At 31.2% G+C, this 17855-nt stretch overlaps 1 protein-coding gene across 1 annotated transcript; it reads left to right on the top strand.

Annotated features, from left to right (window-relative positions):
- Positions 1 to 275: 275 nt before the first annotated feature.
- LOC129225149 (calcium and integrin-binding protein 1-like) lies at positions 276 to 12488 on the top strand. The gene is made up of 8 exons (XM_054859710.1): positions 276 to 363; positions 1644 to 1779; positions 1854 to 1888; positions 3970 to 4069; positions 4576 to 4720; positions 8730 to 8839; positions 10965 to 11053; positions 12397 to 12488. The coding sequence occupies exons 2-8, from the start codon at positions 1675 to 1677 to the stop codon at positions 12416 to 12418; spliced, it is 606 nt and encodes a 201-aa protein (XP_054715685.1). The 5' UTR covers positions 276 to 363; positions 1644 to 1674; the 3' UTR covers positions 12419 to 12488.
- Positions 12489 to 17855: the final 5367 nt, after the last annotated feature.

Below are 17855 nucleotides of genomic sequence, written 5' to 3'. Positions count from 1 at the left end.
CCAGACTCAGTGTTTCCGAACGCGGTTAAGTGACGTCACCGGTTCCACCGCAAGCGTTTCCGAACGCTTTCACTATGGAACCCTGATGAGTCCAGTCTAGAGTCCCTATTAGGGACTCTAGTCCAGTCCAGTGAGTCCCTACACGTTTTCATATGAGGGAGTCCACCTCCAGTTCCTCCAATCAACGAAAGTGCTTTCTTCTTCCTCCGCGAATCGTCGACTCTACAAAAACGTGTATCACTCCGGATAGTTGTTACCTCTTTGATGAGTGGACTGGTTGCTGGGTCAACTTTCTCTTCTCTGTGTTTGTTTATTTAAATTTGGCGCGAGTTCAATCAATTCGCAATGTAACAATTTTTAAGGGTAAGAAGTGGATTAGAATCTACTATTTTCTTCAAGTTTTATTTTGTAGTTTCTAGTATTAATGTAAGAACCAATGTGTGTGAAACGAAAATGGATTTTGAGTTCTTTTCTTAATAGTGAGTCATTGTGAAAACAAATAAGTGTAATGACCTTTTATTTAGTTTCTCTAGAATTAGCAATCTGTATGCTTAATGAAATGATCGGGGTATGTTTTTAAATTTGTTCCGATGCCTGTTTTATTGAAATCTTTAGTTATTTATCTATTTTATTTTTAACCATAATATGTGTATTAATTTTTTTTTCTTCTGTTAATTTCTTTACTATCAATAAGATAACCGGCAGATTTTTTTTTCCCTCAAAGAAAACCAAAATAATGAAGACCAAGATTTTATTAGACTTAAAATTGATCTTACACGTTTATTTTTTCTGTCATTTCTCTCTTAGTGTGTACTATTATTTACTACTTGTTTCTAAATACAATTTAGGATTAATACGAACTATTTGCGTCACAGAATTAATTTGCATTGAAAATCAGTTTTCAGAACATTAGAAACCATTTACAATAAATTACATGGACACATTATCCTCCCTTTTCACATGAAATTTCATTAATAGCTATCATGCATGCTTTCAAGGGTGCCCTAAATACAACTTTTTGAGGGGTAGAAAATCCTAATTTATTGAATAAAATTCTTAACTTTCCTGTTGATAAAATAAGAGCTTGCATGCATACCTACATTTTACTGTCTCCAAATGTGCTGAATTATCAGACTAAATTTGATAATTAAAGAAATTTTTCGGAGGTCAAAATGACTTCTTATTGATATGCCCCTGAATGCTTTATGTCTAATGAATGATTTTTTATTTGGTGTATGATACACAATAAATTTAGTGCATGTAAGCATTCATTTTGCCAAATACAGTAAATGAACAAGAGCAGCTGTTTTCATAAAAAAATCCAAAAAGGCTAAAATAAATAAGAAGAAGATAGGATAGAATATTTCTTATCCTATTTTGTTTGGACAGCAAGATTCGTTATACCAAGGGTCGACTGTATACGAAATTACAAAAAACCAAAATCCATCTAATAGAAATAATATTCCTACGCATAGAAATAATTTGCGTATCTTAATACCAGGTGAGGCCCTCGGGGAGTCAACATTTTTTTTTCAAACTTTTACTTAAATATTGGTTCTTGTAAATGTTGCAGCTTAAACATATTTCTTATTTCAACCCTGTTTATGAAAAAAATTATTAATTGATTTTCCCTGTTCTTTTAGCACATGGAATGACAATAGCTATAGGAATACTATGGGTCTTCTATTCAGTCATCCCATGTGTGAGAAAAATATGCCATCTTGTCTTAAGAAAACCAATAAAGCTGTTTTAGACGATGTAGAACTTGAGGAATATGAGGTAAATATCAATCTTATTATTTTTTTAAAAATAATCGTGAAAGATTTGTCTTAACTTTTAAAATACTTTTCTAGGCCCTTACTCATCTCAACAAGCAGCAAATACTTAGGTAAGCTAGCCCTTAAAGTTATTACAATGAAACCTGTGTATAACGATACTGTTTATAACGATAACCTGTATATAACAATATTTTTTTGGGGCCCAGCAAAATGTCAGCATGAATAATCAAACTGTCTATAACCTGTCTATTACGATATTTTTTTTAGGTCCCAACAGTATCCAGGGGTGATTGTGTTCCGGTATTTTACCGAATTTCCGGTATTTTCGGACGCATTTCCGGTATTTTTATGTCCGAAAATACCGGAATTATGTTTTTTTTGTTATGCTTTTACTCCCTACCTCCGCAATTTTTAAAAATTGTATAATACTCATCAAATATACCTGCAAGAGCCTTAAGATGGACACCTATCCGTTAAGATGGACAAATGTCAAGATAATTTTGTATAACACCAGCTCAAAAGTAACTTTGTAACCCATTAAAATTTTAATCAAATGTACACACACTATTTTGACTCTGACTATTAAACTATTTTATACTATGGCATAGATGCACTTAAGTAATAGGGGCCAAAGATTACCCCCCCCCCCTTTCTCGCTTTGAAACTTTCAGGTATTTTTTGATGAACTCACAATCACCCCTGCATTGTAGACAGGTTTTACTGTATAAACATCATATTGATTGCATGTTTCCCCCCAAATATTGTATTCATATTCTTTTATTATGCAAATATTTCTTTCAGTGTAAATTTAATCTTGCTAGGTTAGAGCACTAAAATAAAATAAGCATATGGTTTCTTGATTACAACGCTCAAAAACTGCAGTTGATTTTAATATCTTTATATTTAGTTTAAATCTAAAGCAGCCAATAAAATTTAAATTTAAAATATGAGAGAAGAAAAAGATGGTATACAGCTTTGTACGAATAGCTTTTACTATGCCTATTTCTTCTCTTTTTTTTATTTAAATCTTATTATAATTTAAATTTTCATATGATTTTATGCTGTAGATACACTATAGCTCATCAAACAAAAATAAATGGCTAGTTAACTTATGTAGTACATGTAATAAAGAATTGAAATGGAATATAGCAAAGATTTAAATTGATACTTTCTAATCATGTTTTGTTAACAATGGGAGAAATTGAAGCAGTCCTTGTACACATGAATAATTTGGGCTTGTGACAATGCCTTTTTTAAAAGGTTGCATAAATATTTGATCATATTCTTGCATTAGCTATCTCCTTAATGCATTGTTTCAGGTGTCAATACTACCGGTTTCATTTAAAAGAGTTGTAAAATTAGAGGTTTTGGACATAGATTTTTGACATGACAGCAAACCATGGATAAAACTGTCAAAAACTATCATGCATCAAAAACTAGCCAATCCTGAATTTCTTTATTTTTTCTGAAAGGGCATGCTTAAAAACATGGCATCTGACCATTTTTTAAATAATTTGTTTAAGTTTAATATTAAATAAAAAATTACTTAAATGGGTGCGCTTTCATTGTTTACACTTCTGCCGTATGACATCACAAATGATGAAATACCATTCAATGTTGCCATTCACAGAACAAAATATTTAATTCGCATCTTTACTCACGTGTATTGGCAACGATATGGTTGATAACAAGCATAGAGCTTAATTTTAATTCGCTTCCTGATTATCGCAACGTCAAACCACCGAAGAAAGATGCGCCAAATAGCATCATTTGTGATGTCATCAAAACCACGCCTTGTTTGAAAATTTGGACACTTTAAAAAATTAATCAAAAAATAACTGTTGGGAAAATAAAAGTATTTTCTGGGTCCATGGTTTTTTTTTTTTTTTTTTTTTTGCTTTATTCTATCAATTTCAGTGACGAAAAGTACTACTTTTGATTGAAGGAACAACCCTGTTGTCAATTTTTTTTATGCAATAATAATCTGAAAAGGTATTGAAATTTATCAAAAAAAATATTTTATAAACAGAAAATGATTAGTTGTAGATCATAAAAAGTTGCAAGAAAAAAAAAAGTTAAAAAAAAAAAAAACTTTCAAACCGTAGCTACATTTTTCATTAAATTATCAGAAACAAATTCAATTCTTTGATTCTTTCTCTTTTGATTGTTAAAAATGTTACTATGCTTTTAGAGCTTATCAAACATTTTGTGAGATGGAGCCTAGTTATTTTGAAGAATCACAGATTGCATACCTGACATCAGAAAAAGCTTTGGAACTTCCAGAATTCAGAGTAACTATATTTTGAATTTATTCCTTTATTTGCTTATAAATAATAATAACAATAGAAAAAAAAGGCATCCATAGAATGTGTATTTCTAGCTTTTTTTTTTTTCTTTGCACATGAGAAGTAAAAATCTCCAAGGGCCAGCCAACTTTTCTCTTATACCGGTTCGTGTTTGCTTGATCAATGGTTGAGAATCCATGTCCTAAATGACAGGCAGATATGTGTAGATTTGTATCATATAGATTAAAAAAAAACATTTATTAGTTTCCCATGTTAATTATAAGGTTAAATAATTAAAGACTTCACTTGTGATAATTTACTGGTACTTGTGTAAATAATGTTATACTTCATGTTAAGTACATTTGTGTTGAATTGTTTCTTTTATGGTAGTGTATGTAGTTTTTAAATATAAGACCTAAAAAGGCAATTTTAAATTTTTTGCTATGCACATTTTTCTTTTTTTTTTTTTCAATGTCATGAACTAAAAATTTTTATTCTCCTTTTTTTTCCAGGTAAATCCTTTTAAAGATCGTATGTTTAAAGTTTTTTGTTCATCTGGAGATTATATGACATTTGAAGATTATTTAGATATGATGTCTATTTTTAGTCCTAAAGCTGATTTGTTATTGAAAATTGAATATGCATTTAGAATATACGGTAAGTTTAAATTTATGTAATGGTTGCTTTAAAAAAGCTGCAAATGCATAATTCTTGTGTAATCAGTTGACAAGAATTTTCAACCAATTTTTCTATATCCAAGCGTAGAAAAATTAATTGTGCTTAATTACAAAAATACCAAATTTTTGTTACATTCTTTTGATGAAATTGGCAAGCCCAGATAAAATTTAGTAGTCAAACTACACTGTTAATATAAGTTTTATTGAAACTGCACCTAATGGATTACAATGCTGTAGTTAGCATGTGGTGAAGGTGAGAGGCAAGATCTGATCACAAACTGCTCTAAATGGGACTGCTTGCAGTTTCTGGGAGTTTGGAGCAATAACAAGGGGGTGAGGGAGGAGATAGCCCCCCAGTATATACAAAAATATGAATGAAAAAAAAAAGAATAATAAACTAAAGCATTAAGGAGTTATAATATATTATTATAGTAGTATGAGAAAAAAAAGATTATAAACACGTCAGCTAGATTTGATTTACTGTCCCTTATTTTGCAAATACAGTGGCATATACTAATGGCTGGCGGCATAAATAATTCAGTTCTTTGTCTGCAACCTGTGCAATCACCATTGTTTAGTTTGAGTCAGTCATTTATGAGTAGTATTTGAATGTTATGACCCCCCCCCCCCCCAAAGAATATATCGATACATCAAAAATATCAATATTTGGAGAGCCATATATCGCGGTATTAAAATTCTGATATCGCCCAGTCCTAATGGAGACCGTTCTCTACAATCAAGCCTGTAGGGTTGTTTATTTTACAAAGCTTTGAATTTTTCTCTTACGCGATTCAGACTGTAAAATACCTACAGTCATAGAAGAAGCAGTTTTTAGATTAATTTTGATTGTACCTTAAAAATTACTTTTTTTTATTAAGGTACAATCTCAATTTATAAAAATAAATTATTGACTTTATAAATTAAGATTGTACCTTAATAAAAATGTTAAATTAAAAGATATTAAAAATTAACTCCATATTTTTAATTTAGTTGCTGAAATAGTGTGTTAAATCAAAACTACGTTGTTTTTGACATCGATAATGGAATATGCACTGCAACAGATTGTTCAAAGATTTTTTTCCTTCAGGCTGATTGTAGGGGCTATGGATTATATGCCGCTCTGGATAATATGCAGGAAAATATGGTAACTGATTATGAGTTTTGAAAACTGTAACAATTTATAACTAACAAAACCTGTTTGTTTTTCTCAAGTTGGACACATTATGAGTTCCAAAGTAGGACCTCCTTTTTTTCTATGTCTTCTTTGCATTATCTGGCCTCATATTTCTAAAGAAAATGTATAATTATGTATTGAAATTGAGTATGTATCATTTAAGTAGTAGAGTAGTAGTAGTTCTATCTGTACAATTTTTTAAACAAGTGATAAGACAGCAGCAGGAATAGACAATCCTTAACCATAATCAAATGAGCATAAATATATTTTCATTTTGTAGTTATTTAATGTATTAATATAAATAAACAAATCTATGCCATATGTTTGCTTTTTTTTACATTGTTGACAAAAAAGATTTTAAAAAAAGTAGAGGGGTTAGGAGCACTTGTTTAAAAGCATCATTTTCCCCCAATTTTTACTCAATTCAAAAATACTGTTTACAAATTTTTACTTCCTTTCACAAAAAAGGAAGTATTGTATTCACGAAAAAAATTTCACTCAAAAATCGATCTTAACTTCTGTTTTGCTCACCCCCGAAAGAATGTTGAGTTTTTTTTCAACCCGACCACACATGTGTAAGTGCCTAAGAACGTATAGACACCCGAAATATTCATTTTGAGGATCCCTGAGTTAATTACGAGTTTTCTCATGATGTCCTTATGTATGTGATTATGTATATCACACTAGCAAAAATACCCGGCGTTGCCTGGGTCAGTAATAATTATTAGAAAAAATCGTTACTTGCTTTTGTTTTCTGTTTTAAGTGAAAGAATTTAAAACACATCTTTTTGACGTGATTAAAAATCGAGTTTCTTCCTTACCCATAAAACTAAAATAGCAATAAGTATAAAGAACAAAGTAGTATAGATTTAGAAACGAAAGCACTATATTTAAGCATATACAAATTTAAAAAACATGAAATTAATCTTCTCATGTTTAAAAAGATTAATCTGTTGATACTTTTTTTTAAACATGGAGTCTAAAACCTTCTCTGTATGGCTAATGAAGTACGAAGTGATTCAAAAAAAGTAGCTGCGCTCGTAATCCCTTTATACTTGCTTTAGTTATTTCGGGAAATTTCAATCATTGTGGCTCTTGGTGCGATTTTACCGAATTTGCGAAAGTCGTTTCGGGGTACCTTCGATGATGCTCCCCCATTCTTTCCTTACTTTGTAAAACGATATGATATTAATTTTCGTTACAGAGATATCGTCGCCAGATGCTGAGATATTTTTGGTCACCATAAAATGGCGCTAAACAGTTTCATCCGAAATGTTACCAAAATAAGTAATAAAATTTGGTGATTGTTTGAAATTGTGCAAAAAGGAAAATTAATGGAAGTTTTTGTGCTGTTTATGGATTTGCCTAATTTAGTTGCTGGATTATTTAACACAGTAAAAAAAGTCTTTTGAAAATTCTTTGATTGGCGATATTTTGTTTACATGGTGAAAGCTTAGAAACATTATGACGTAGTCTTCGGCTTCAAAAACAGCAACGTTGAAAAAACTGCCAAATGCATCAGCTACGGAAATCTTTCTGCAAAAATTTTGGCGATCTGCTGGTTGTTTGGATAATGAGTAAGTGTTCAATCAGCATAAATAATAATAAAAACCATTAATTACATTAAAGTTCCGTTTAAATGGAAAATCATCAGCCAAATCATGTAGTATTTGCCAATCTTGTGCAAAAATCTTACTTCAAGATTTGACTTGAGAAAAGCCTTGAACAATCACGAAAAGCAAAGAAAGTCAACTATACAACAATTGTCGCTATCGACAGGGAGTTGAGATGATACACTAAATACTGTATTGAGTTGAGGAAAGCCTTCGAACATGGATCTAAAAAGCTCATAACTCGTTTTTTATTCTACTTAGAAATTTCGAACAGGTGCCATCTTCAGCAGAAAAATCAGAGCTTTCGATGGACATATAATGTAAATATGTGCAAGTATTTTTTCATCCCAATATTAGAGTATTTATACAAAAATTGTGTTTTATTGCCCCCTTAAGGGGGTTTTGCCCCCCATAACAGGACGAAAACTACCCTATGTGTTATTCTGATGCATAAGCTATATTATTGTAAAGTTTCATCAAAATCCATTCAGTAGTTTTTGCGTGAAAGAGTAACAAACATCCATACATCCATACAGACAAACTTTCGCATATATAATATTAGTAAGATAACTCAAGAACGGTATGTCCTAGAAAGTTGAAATTTGGTACTTAGACTCCTAGTGGGGTTTAGTTGTGCACCTCCCTTTTTGGTTGCATTCGTATGTTCCAAAGAGGGTCTTTTACACCTTTTTGGGGGGAAATCATTGCTAATTTCAATGCAAACTCAAGTGGTGTTATAATTTGGCAGACACTTGGCGATATATCGCCAAACTTTTGATCGCCAAGTTCTGTCGACAAATTTGGCGATTTTTAAAATTTTTTAATCTGGTTTCATTTTGGCCACTATTGGCAATATTTAGAGAGTTAACTATTGAATCACAATAAAATTGCCAATAATGGGGAAATAGCATTAAATTGGTGAAAAGAAAGTCATGTGATGCACACATCAGCTTGTTTTATATGAAGCTTGTAACTATGGGATTCTTGAGTAACTAAATGAAGTATATTTTATCCCTGGACAAGCTATTTTATTTTGAACATTAACAAAGCTATAGAAAGGAAATGAATTCCCCTCTCTTTTCCTTGCTTTGTAATACTGTTATGTGTATGCTTTTAACTTTTTGTTTAAGAAAAATTCCGTGAAAACTATTTTGTCTAAGCCTATTAACAGAATAATTATGAACATTTTTTTTTAAAATTAGATTTTACTGATGATGACTTCATATGTTGTCAAGACATTGCTGAACTTTTAAATCGACTGCTTAAAAGTGATAAACTTCCCAGAGAAGATTGGCTAAAAGTTCGAGATTCTGTAAGTATGTTCTAGATTGCAGTGCATGTACGCAAAACACTAACATATAAACACCAACCTACCTGCCAAGGGCGACCAATGAAAGGGGCTAATAGTTAAATTAAAAGCTGAAAAATGGCAAAAAACATGAATCAACATTATAGCTTTCTGAAAGAAAGTTTTGTTTTCATTCTTTTGTAATCTTTACTAATAATAAAGCTGAAAGTCTGTGTCTTTGGATCTCTGTTATGCGCATAGTGCCTCAATCGTTCGACCGAATTTTATGAAATTTGGCACGAAATTAGTTCGTAGTATAGTGGTGAACACCTCAAAGCGATTTTTTGGAAAATTGGATTTTGTTCTTTTTCTATTCCAATTTTAAGAACATTTTACCGAGCGAATTATCATAACATGGAAGAATGAATTATAACACGGTCGAGTAAATTATCATAATGTGGGCCCATAACATGGACGGGCAAATTGGCGAGAAGTTCAGCATCCATTAATATACAGGCGAACCAAATGACCTTTTTATTTTTTACTATGGGTAAAGCCGTGCGGGTACCACTAATAATATATATAAATATTTATGTGGGTTTTTAGTTTTCTTTCTTTATCTTTCTCTTTTTTTTTTTTACTGTATATGGACATAATTAAATAAATAAATAAATACTTCCCTGGACCTCAAAATTCCAACCTTGACTGAAAATTTGGATTGAAGAAATTTGAATGTGTGGCACAAAACATGACGTCATTCAAAAATTTATTTCCTTAATTTTCTTTGAAAGAGAATAAAAATTATTGTTATTATTATTTTCTTTTTAGCAGCACTGCTAGAGGCGCCAGTACAATGCTTTTTCATTTTCTAATTTTTAACATTTTTCTGACCCCTTCTAAGCATAGATTATGAAAATATGTTCTAAATTAAAAAGCTTTCTTTTAAATATCAAATGTGTAAACATTGGAACCAACTGAAATATTCTTTTATTAGGTCATAATTAATGCCCTGTCTAGTACAGGCAGGTGTTGTTTAGTTTAGTATAAAAGCCTAAAGTTGGTTTAAGATCACTAGAAGGCTATAAATAATAGAAAGTTTAACTGATTCCAAGTAAAAAGGGGATAATAAGACAAAAATATTTGCAATAAAAATATTTTTCGAGATTTTTGTGTGACATTTTTCAAATTTTATTGCACTCTCAAACTCAGTTGTTTTTGTCTGAGCAGAACTCTTCAAAAAATGACTTAAGCTTATGGCATTCTCTTCTGTAAATGCCAATAATTTGGCTGGCTGTCCCAAAAGTTTTTAGAAAGTCAGTTATTGACTCTGTCAAAAAAAAAGGCTTCAATAATTGTAAAAAGTTAATAAATCACCTCCTCAAAGCAACAGTTGGATATCTTACTGTTATTCCTAGGATTATGTGTCTTACTGTTGCTCTGAGGTGACGAAATAGTTTATACTCTCAAGTCTTTTCTTTCTTTCCTTTTTTTTGAATTGGTTTTATATGCTCTCAGAAAGTTTGGTTGTGAAGTTGTTTTTTTTTTCCTTTTTAATTTAGTTTTGAACAATCTATGGATTTAAAAATGGAGAAAGTTAATTCTTCCACTTTATTTTAACTGCTTAAGGTTTTATATCTTGATTTAAGGTGAATCCTTTATTTGCTGATTAATTTCTCAGATTAAATTTATGGTTTTTGGTTTTACAAAATTGACCACCCTCAATACATCAAAATTATTTAGGGTTCCTTGCTTTCTTCCATAATAAAGTGTTTTAAGATATTCCTTTCTCCTTCCTCTTATTTCTAATAGTAATATTTCTTTAAAATAGTAAAATTCAGAATTCTTTAAAATTATATGTAATTAAAATTTTTAACACCATGTAATGCTTAATAATTTGATGAATATTTTTAAGTCAAATTTTGAGCACCGAATAATGAAAGCAGTTAGTGGATATTAGATTCATGAAAAAATATTCTGGAAAATAAATAAAACTTTTTGAAGTGTAAGACGAGAGTTGAATGTAGTTTTGTAATTTTTTTATTGTTATTTCTTTGTTCTGAATATTATTTTCAATTAAGATTACTTTTATAAAAAATATTTATTTGTCAAGTTTTGGCTCTTTTTTAAACTATGGTGTTTTTTTAAACAGGTTTTGCTTGATGCAGATATTGATCAAGATGGTGCGATTGCATTTACTGAATTTGTGCACATTGCCATGAAGTTTCCAGATTTTACAAGGTTCGGCTATAAAATTCTACTGATAAATTTATATTTCTATATTTTGTATTAATTCACTGTAAAAATGTATCAAATTGTAAATAGCTTTACCAACGCCACACACTGGTTAGATTAACTACTCTGTGAATCTGCATGCAATGAGAAAAATGTTATTTTGCCTATAAACTGAAATGCTCTTTATCATGTTTAATCAGTTACAAAAAATATTCCTTGTGGTTCATTGGAGTGAATATCTACTACACAGATATTTCTATTTATTAATTATTTTTTTTAAAATTGGAAAAAAAAGGGGGGGGGGGTCTGATAATGTAACTACTTATTAATTTTTTACAATATGTTTTGCATTCCTTGCATGTGAGCTTTAGACCTACATTTCTCAACCTTTTTTTTTTTTGGGGGGGGGGGGGGCTCTCAGACTGGTAAAAATTCAAAAACATGTAGCAGCCCAGTGAAGGTATTTTTTGCTTAAAAAATTTCTAGATCGAACTTATGCTTGACTTATGATAGCATTAAAAATATTAAAGATAAGTAGTTATTGTAACTAATTGTAACAAAATTGTAACAAAATTACAATAAAGACAAAAACTCAATTTTGAGGATTTGAGGATAAACGGTTGTAAATGAGCCTTACTAAATAAACTTTTGTAATAATCTTTTGTAAATAATCCTACTGAAAATTTTAGCAATGCTGTGTAGGTACATGTAAAACACATTTTCCCCCAGTATAGGCTGTTATTAGTTTTTTTTTTAATGTATCCAAGAAGTAATATTTTATAAATAAATATATCATGTTTAAATGTGTATTAGTCACCCTTGTATAAAAGCTACGTGTAAGTTTTGAAGCTGAAACATTCTCCAAATGCCTTCCTCACTTAAATGACTGAGTCTTATTCTTTGCATAAGTTACATTTTTCATCATTTGCATCATCTTGTTAACCAAGAATCCTTAAAAGGCAGCTTTACTTTGCTGACCCGTACTTTTAAAGGATTAAACTTATTCTTATGTGTTATGAAACAACTTTCTGATGAAAAATCATTTCATGTACTAATTATTTTTCTAGCAAGAGTATTTATTATATTGCATTCAAGCAACAGTAAATAAGTAATGGATATCCTCGCATGAAAGGTGTTTATATTTTCAATTTAAAAAAAAAAAATCATTTTCCATGTTATGTTTCTAATGTAAAGAAAGTTTTATTAAACCTGTTATGACGACTTATATTGAATTTTATATTTCAATTTATTTTTAATCATATTTATTGTTTCAAAACTTTTTTTTATTCCAGTGACTGACCAATTATTCATGCTTAAAACTAATGTTTTGCCTTTTTTTTTTAATGCAGTACTTTTAATATCCAAGCTTGAAGATATGAAGAAAATTGATTTTTATCATCCGTTGGTGCAAGTTTTATGAATTACTTTTCCTTGTCTTTCAAGTTCTTGAAGAACATATATGAAATTATGTTTAAAAAAAGAGTAAATTTACATTTTCATTCTTTATATTTTTGATTAATGCTGATTGTTCCTAGCCTGACTGCTCAGAAATACAACACAAAAGAAAAATATTTCATTCAAATATTAGCTTAGCGTACCTTTCATTAAAAAAAAAAATAAATCAAATTGATTGTCTTATACAGCAAAGCAATTATCTTTCTGATTGTTATTTTTCTTTGTTTTGTATCATCACATCACCAATGTAATGTTCTCAGAACTTTTATTTCTATAGGTGTGTGTGTGTGTGTACACACACATATAAGAAAGATTACGCAAAAACAACTGGAGCGCTTTTGTAAGGGTTAAAGATTTAAGTAAAATAAACAAACATTTAAAAAAAAACGATCACTTTCAATGCGATGTGCATCATAGTATAGTCGTCCAATCAGTAATTCCATTCTTGAAAATACTTTAAAAATTTGTTTGTTCTGAAGTTCAATAGCTTGTTTCTCATTTTCTCTTCATCACTTTAACTTCATGAAATTGTTGTCTTTTCATGCTACCTAAAAATATATTTTGGTCCCCTAATTTCATTTGAAATGTTTTTCATTGTATAAAAATATCTATCATAAAATTTAAAAATAAATCAATGCTGTACCCCACACGCAATTTTAATTTTATATAAATTTTATCCAGACAGAGTGAGATAAGTCATATTTCTTTGTTCTGCTAAAGTTTTGCATTTTTTATGTTAATGAGAAGCCTTTCTTGTGGGGGGGGGAGGGGGGAACACTCAATATTTAGTCATCATATTACTATTTTAATATTAATTCTTCTTTACATTTTCTTATTTATAGTTATTTGTTTGTTTATTTTCTGTGATTTAACTATCAGGATATACATGTTCCTTTCCTACTATCAGTGTTTGCTCTTTGTTTGTGATGTTGCATATTCATACAGGGAACTTTCCCCCAGAATTGAGTTTCAACCCTTTAGAAAAAATACTGTAACTAAATTAAAACCTTTCCTTCTGAAATCGTGGAGTAGGGAGAGATGGGGCACTTTGGTCCCCACTTTTCTACTTATCATTTTTTATCTCATAAAAAAATGAAATAAGCAGTTTGTTTTTATCCATTAAATTCATTAAAATTTCTCATTGTACCAAATTTTTTTGAAATTGTTCGGTTTATTAACCTATTTTATATTAACTTTTTGACTGAACTCTAAAGCGGACCAACATGTCCTGGGTGCCAGGTACATTGGTCCTTATTACGAAAACGACTTCTTTAATAATTTTAATGATAAATATTGTCCAATATTATAACTAACTTATATTCTTTTGTATTTAGCATTACAGTCGGATCCCGACTTACGCGAGGGATGCGTTCCAAGACTCCTCGCGTAAGTCGAAATTTCGCGTTGTGGAAAAGTGTTGTGTATATGATTTTTTTTAAAACATACTTAATCACTTTAGACATTTTTAAACACCATTTAAACTGTTTTTGACCATTTGTTAACTATATATTACCGTTCCTTACATAAAGTACGGAATTTTTACCGTGTTTTTTAAAAAGTCGTTGCATTATTTAACATAAAATACTGTTACGATGCACAAAATCAATGATCAATGGGAGAGATATAAATAAAAATAAAACAGTACTGTACATACAGTATGTAGTAATAATAAAGCACTGCTCTGTAATAGTACTACTATACAGTGAATACAATAAGTTGCATTTATAACTTAAAAAATTGAAGACAATGATTTATTCTGCACAATCTGATCGTCAGTCCAATGCATTTTTTAATGCAATAGATTCACATTTACTTTTATAACACTTACATCTATGGTAACGCCCCTCCAGGACCCGCTGGACTTATGTGGATTGCCTTCTCTTGACTTTTAATTATACGTCTGAAAGATTCACCCCCCACCCCCATACCTAATTGTCGTGCTACCTTCGACCCACTTTCTAGTTGTTAAGGTTATCAAGAATCTTTACCTTTTCTTAAATTGTTGCAAACTTTCGCTGCTTGTTTCCATCTTCAAACTTTAGATGAAACAGCGTGCCTATAGTGCCACAACATTTCATCACCTTTCATATTTGGAATAAATAAATGAAAAATCAGGAGTGGCGGTACATACACACTAAAAACGCTATGTTTATAGTGCGGTATGTGAGAACTTGCGCAGTCAGTGATGCAAAAAAGATGAAAGTACGTTCACGAATTAATGTTTAGTAGTCAATAGCAAAGCCGAAACTTAGCATCCCAATTCCTTTCCAAATATTTTCGCGTTGAGAGGGAGAAATTCGCTTTAGCGCTAAAATTCGTTGCTCCTGAAAAACTCGCGTTATAGCCATTTCGCGTAAGTCGGATCGCGTTGTAGCGGGAGTCGACTGTAGTATTATAATTAATTTTTTTTTAAATATCAATGTAACGTATTAAAATATATTGAATTGATAAACTTCTACTTTTGCATTATTTATGCCAGAACCATCCATATTTTCTCAATAATCAGCACAACTTAGGTCTTTATCAACTTGACCATTGCTAATACTATAATATTTATTTTTAAATTTATCTAACAGTTTTCGTTTTTTGGGGTTTTTCTAAAAGTGGACCAACCCGCAACACGTTCTTGGTCGGAAGAAATGCTGTCAATTTATGAAGAAACTAGAATGACTCAGTACTGAGAAAGAAGCAATAAAAATTTTTTCTGAAATAAAATTTGTTCAATATAACTGTATCATGAGATTTTGTTATAGGATTTGTATTATTATAGGGAATATTTGTTGGTCATAGATTAAAATTAAAAATATTAATAGTATTAAAATTATTGAGGCCGATCGAACGTGCCCAGTGGTCCAAACAACCCCATCTCTCCCTACAATTTTATTTTAATGAACTGCCTAATGCTTACCTAGCGTGAAAAATACATAAATTGGTAACTCCACCATACACGAGGATATTCCGGTTGCTTTCGGGTAACCTCTTGCAAGCATACATACTTTTATGTTCCTTTAACCATTTTCTTTGCATCATTAAAGACAAAGAAAAACATAGGATTAGCATGATCGTGTGAGGAACAAAACTTTGGTTTTAGGATTATCTAAATTTCACATTATCAGTTCATATGGTATGGAAGCTTTTGATGATGTTATGTACCTCAAAGCCAGACTAACGCAAGTCCAAAAATTGTGATTTTTCGTTTATTAGTGCATTGTTTGGAGATTCCTATCCCTCATCGAGCCATGTGAACATAATTCTAATTTTTTTTTTAAATTTTTTTTTACCAGTGTTAAAAGAGCACAATCCTCATCCTTTGTATGCACTTGCCAAACGTTTCACCTCTCTCCTGTAAAGTAGCAATTATGTTACTTAGGTTAGTCTAGCTTTGAGGTTCAGAATCCATTTGCTTACTTTTGAGGAAGTTCTTTTTTTTTAAGGATGCTTCTTTATGGTTATAGTACAAATAAGAAGTTGGTAGAATATCATGTTTTGTATTGACATTTTTCATTTGATTTTACTTCTACATTATTTATTTATTTATTTATTACATTTAAAAGTATTTTTATTCAACATGTTCCTAAGAATGAAATCTGTATTTTATGTTGTATGGGAGGTTATAGAGTAATCTCAACGTATATATATGTATCGAGGCATACAAAAAATATAAAATCTTAGAAACCAGGAAGAAGTCTAGTTGTCAGAGAGATTAGTTTATATGAAAATTCAATGTAACATGGCTTCTAAAGGATTCTTGTTCTGAAAAAAATAGTTGCCAAAGTATATTTTTTAGTAGCCCAGAATTTGTTTGACCCTGTAGATTTGTTTATATATGGAGTAAAATCCCTCTAATGCAGACACTATTAGGACAAATGTTTCTGAGTAGAGGTGTTTGCAGGACAGGAGTTTAATAACATTATTTGCCTTGGAACCGGGGAATTAAAAATTGCACGCATAAGAGGGGTGTCTGTTAGGAGGGGTTTTACTGTATATATATATATATATATGTATATATATATATATATATATATATATATATATATATATATATATATATATATATATATATATATATATATATATACACATTAGGTTGGGGGCCCAAAAAAAATCAAATTTTTGCTGAGCACATAGCCTTAGAGTGGAACATTTGTGACGCCCTCACACTAATTACTGTAAAAAATTTGGTGACTCTGAGTTAATGTCTTTTGCTCTGGTGAGAGGCTTGAATTTTTGAGATTTTTAGAAAAATCCAAATAAAGAGAACATTTACAAAATATTTTAAATTCCGCTGAACTTTAAGCCTTAGTGCGGTAACCTTATCCTTAACTGTTCTTAGTTGTTGTACATCAGCAAATAACATTCAACTTTATAATTTTGCGAATTTACTGCTAGGTGTACATAATGAATAATATCTCCTGAAAAGTATCAGTGTTAAATTCTGCGCTTTACCTGATTTTTATTTAAGAATTATCCAGCTCAGTTTTTGTTTCAATTCATCTTTTCCAACTGTAACTTTCTCATGGATTTCTATAACTTTATGCTTAGGGTAGTTGTGGATGATGACACATGCGTGCGCTGGTGCGAGGTAAACTGTTTATTACCCACTAACATGCATTGTCCTGAGCAGGCCTAGGGGCCTGGACCTTGGGGGGCCCTGCGACACTGACATAAAAAAAGAAGGAAAAGAAGAAATAAGGGGGGGGGACTCAGAATAAGAGAAAACATAAAGATTAAGTAAAATGTACTCTTTTGGTATTTACTGTTGCGGCACTTAAAATAGAGTTATTTGTTCTGCAGTTTTGTTCCCCCCCCTTTTTTCCCTTTTCTTTTTCCTTCTCCTTTTTTCTTCTTTTTCCCCTTCTTTCTTCTTTCCCCCTTTTTTCTTTTCTTCTTTTGGGCAGGGGGGGGGGACGGCAACATAACTGACAAGGAGCCTTTGCTCTCTGCAGCCCTTGTCCTGAGGGCCATGACATGAAGCTAGATTCCAGTAGGCATGGACTTGGCCTCTTTCGATGCTGGAAGAAGCATGTTAGGAGCAAAGACTGCAATGTCGCAAGAGACAAGAAAACCTGGTTCAGATATTGCAAAATTGCCATCAAAAAAGCCTTATGGCTCACTTATTTTTTCGCCCAAGACATAAACTTTTCCAAAGCTGCAGAGCACTCTGCGTTTGGAGACCCTGCCAATTCCCCCCTGTGTCAGACAGGTATTCATATATGAGAAGTAATTGCGAAAGAGATGGTGGACAGAGAAGAAAGGGCAGGAAAGAATGGAGGCATCAGTCACGTCGTGGAAACAGATGAGTCACTTGTCAGAAGAAGAAAATACACTAGTGCCGACTCCATGGGGCTTGCAG

The sequence above is a fragment of the Uloborus diversus genome, chromosome 6, assembly GCF_026930045.1.
Source record: "Uloborus diversus isolate 005 chromosome 6, Udiv.v.3.1, whole genome shotgun sequence".
In the NCBI taxonomy this organism is placed as follows: Eukaryota; Metazoa; Arthropoda; class Arachnida; order Araneae; family Uloboridae; genus Uloborus; species Uloborus diversus.
The sequence above is the reverse complement of the archived record's forward strand: the minus strand, read 5'-3'. Positions and strand labels throughout refer to the sequence as shown.

Excerpts from the sequence above, each read along its gene's own strand:
- LOC129225149 (XM_054859710.1), top strand. The coding sequence starts at position 1,675 with ATGGGTCTTCTATTCAGTCATCCCATGTGTGAGAAAAATATGCCATCT. Across the intron at positions 1,780-1,853 it reads TAGAACTTGAGGAATATGAG|GCCCTTACTCATCTCAACAA; the intron begins GTAAATATCAAT and ends ATACTTTTCTAG. Across the intron at positions 1,889-3,969 it reads AACAAGCAGCAAATACTTAG|AGCTTATCAAACATTTTGTG; the intron begins GTAAGCTAGCCC and ends CTATGCTTTTAG.